The sequence below is a fragment of the Sorex araneus genome, chromosome X (genome assembly GCF_027595985.1).
Source record: "Sorex araneus isolate mSorAra2 chromosome X, mSorAra2.pri, whole genome shotgun sequence".
Taxonomy (NCBI): domain Eukaryota; kingdom Metazoa; phylum Chordata; class Mammalia; order Eulipotyphla; family Soricidae; genus Sorex; species Sorex araneus.
Window position 1 is genome coordinate 307,686,045 of NC_073313.1, and position 3,435 is coordinate 307,689,479.

At 45.7% G+C, this 3,435-nt stretch overlaps 1 gene segment (V, D, J or C); it reads right to left on the minus strand.

Moving 5' to 3' along the window:
- Nucleotides 1-2,529: 2,529 nt before the first annotated feature.
- Nucleotides 2,530-3,006, minus strand: LOC101538588 (immunoglobulin kappa variable 1-39-like). The segment is given in 2 exon segments: nt 2,530-2,849; nt 2,958-3,006. Coding segments are annotated over 2 exon segments (369 nt in total).
- Between the last annotated feature and the right edge of the window lie 429 nt (nt 3,007-3,435).

Genomic DNA, 3,435 nt, shown 5'->3' on the forward strand with positions numbered 1-3,435 from the left:
TAGAAATTGAGCTCCCATTTGACCCAGCAATACCACTGCTGGGAATATATCCCAAAGAGGCAAAAAAGTATAATCGACATGGCATCTGCACATGTATGTTCATCACAGCACTGCTTACAATAGCCAGAATCTGGAAAAAACCCGAATGCCCTAGAACGGATGACTGGTTGAGGAAACTTTGGTACATCTATACAATGGAATACTATGCAGCTGTTAGAAAAAAGGAGGTCATGAATTTTTTATTTAAGTGGATGGGCATGAAAAGTTTCATGCTGAGTGAAATGAGTCAGAAAGAGAGAGACAGACATAGAAAGATTGCACTCATCTATGGTATATAGAATAACAGATTGGGAGACTAACACCCAAGAATTGTAGAAACAAGTACCAGGAGGTTGACTCCATGGCTTGGAGGCTGGCCTCACATTCTGGGGAAAGGGCAACTCAGAGAAGGGATCACCAACTATAATGTAGTCGAAGGCCATGTGGGAGAAGGGAGTTGCGGGCTGAATGAGGGCTAGAGACTGAGCACAGTAGCCACTCAACACCTTTATTGCAAACCACAACAGCTGATTGGAGGGAGAGAACAGAAGGGAGTGCCCTGCCACAGTGGCAGGGTGGGGTGGGGGGAGATGGGATTGGGGAGGGTGGGAGGGACACTGGGTTTACGGGTGGTGGAGTATGAGCACTGGTGAGGGGATGGGTTCCCGAACTTTGTATGGGGGAAGCATAAACACAAATGTGTATAAATCCGTAATGGTACCCTCATGGTGATTCATTCATTAAAAATAAATAAATTTATTATAAAAAAATAAAAATAAAATATGAAATAAAAAAAAGAGAATCAGAAAGATAGAAATTGTATCAACTATCTTTCAGACCACGATGCACTGACAATAGGAGTCAACCACGCACAGACTGCTGGTGGGAATGCCAAATGGCACAGTCCTTTTGAAAAACAGTATGGGCGCTTTTCAAAAAATTAGAAATCAAACTCCTATATGACCCAGCAATAGCGCTTCTGGGAGTATATCCCAGAGATGCGAAAAAGTATAGTAAAAATGACATCTGCACTTATATGTTCATTGCAGCACTGTTTAAATGGACAGAATCTGGAAAAAAACACCCAAGTGCCTGAGAACAGATGACTGGTTAAAGAAACTTTGGTACATCTACACAAAGGAATACTATGAAACTGTTAGAAACGATGATGTCATGAAAGTTGCATATAGGTGGAGCACCTTGGAAAGTATCATGTTTAGTGAAGTGAGTCAGAAATAGAGGGACAGACATAGAAAAATTGCACTCATCTGTGGAATGTTAAGTAACAGAATGGGAAACTAACACCCAAGAAGAGCAGAGATAAGTACCGGGAGGATTATTCCACAGCTTAGAAGCCGGCCTCCCATGCTGGGGGAAAAGGCAGCTAAGATAGAGAAGGGACCACCAAGTAAACAGTGCAGGAGGGCCTGCTCAGGATGGGAGAGGCAGGCTGAAAGTAGACTATAGACTGAACATGATGAACACTTAATGCCTCTACTGCAAACCACAACACTCAAAATGAGAGAGAGCAAAAGGGAATGTCCTGCCACAGAGGTGAGGTGAATGTGTGGGGGGAAATGGGCCAGGGGTGGTGGGAGGAATGCCTGGGAGGAAAATGGGCACTGGTAGAGGGATAGGGACTCTATCATTGTATGACTGAAATGCAAGCACAAAAGTTTGTAAGTCTGTAATGGTACCCCACAGTGATTCACCAATAAAAAAATAAAAGGAGGACCCCACCAAAACGAATAATAAATAAATAAATAGACTGCTCAATAGGTTTGAAAGTAATGACTAATAGGGGACCAGGAATTAAGGAGGGATGTGTGTCACCAGGAGTTAAACACAACTTTCTATCATCCTAACATAACATGGATGTAATTTCTGAAAGGAAGTAGGAAGAAATGATAAGTGAGCTTGGCAAACTGTCAGGGAGCAGAGGGCACCTGACACTTCATGTCGACTACTCAACAACTTTGTGCCTCCTCTGAAATTATCCGGACCAGATCAGAAGACATAGATTCTACACCAGCAGGAGCCTCGGGCGTCAGCCTCTGCCCACATCAGACAGGACATGATGATGGGTGAGGATGCACCCTGTGAGACGCCCTTAGAGTGAGCTATGAAGCTGCTCACGTGTCCTCAAAGCTAGGGTGGCAGTATTTTTGATTATTAAAAATATCTAGTAAAACATAATTTCTAGGCTCTATAGACTGAACAGTCCATCACATATGAACTCTAATTGATGCTGTCACTTGTTACTTCAGGAAAATTATCTCTGTAAATTCAATCAGGAGATCTGTTGTCATGCTGGTGATGCTTGGATGAGAAGGAGAATAATGGAGATAATGGAGCCTAAAACTGTTCCTTCGACATGGACCAGAACTGTCCATCATTGCACCCTGGCTGCATCTGAAACACCCTCAGCTGTGGAGGCTCTGGGAGGAGGAGCTAGGGCAGCCCAGCCTCACACATCTGATCTCCAGAGGTTTATGTACTGGCCTGTATCACTGTGGGAGGGTAACTAGTACTCTGTTGACAGTAATAAGTGGCAGCATCTTCAGCCTTGAAGCTGCTGATGGTGAGAGTGAAATCTGTCCCAGATCCACTGCCACTGAACCGGGGAGGGACGTCTGGTCCTAAATTGGTTGCCTTATAGATCAGGAGCCTAGGAGCTGTCCCTGGTTTCTGCTGATACCAGTGTAAATAATTGCTAACGCTCTGACTGGCCTTGCAGGTGATGGTGACTTTCTCTCCCAGAGATGCAGACACGGATGGAGGCTGGGTCATCTGGATATCACACCGGATACCTGGGGTTGAAAATAGAAACACACATCAATAACAGCATTCATTGTACTTTAAAGTTATTTTCCCTGAAACCTCATTAAACCTCCAGTAAACCCTTATATCCCTCCTACCCGGGAGCCAGAGCAGCAGGAAGCTGAGGAGCTGCACAGGGGCCCTCATGTCCACTCTGGGTGTGACAGACACTGACCCTGCAGGGGGACACAGACTATTATTGAGTGTCCAGGCTTGAGCTCTGAGGACTTGCAAATGAGAGGGGGCTGGGCAGGTTGGGCAGGCAGAAGGGGGAGGGTGTGTGTGGGGACCAGCCCAGCTGCAAGAAAGTCAGTTGTGTGGGTCCCTGTGGGGAAACAGAACTTTGCCCACAGAGAACATGCTCCTCCCAGGGCCCCAAGATGGCCCCACTGTGAGCACAGAAGGGAGGGTCCCAGTCTCCTGAGAGTCAGGACACAGGTTCTTCCTCTCTTTGCCCAGGGACAGGCTCTGTCAGACCACAGCCACACACACTCTCTAGGAATTGGAGAGTCTTTCAATTTTACATCTTTGGATCAAATTGAGGGCATGCAATCTTCCATTTAGCATTGATATCCT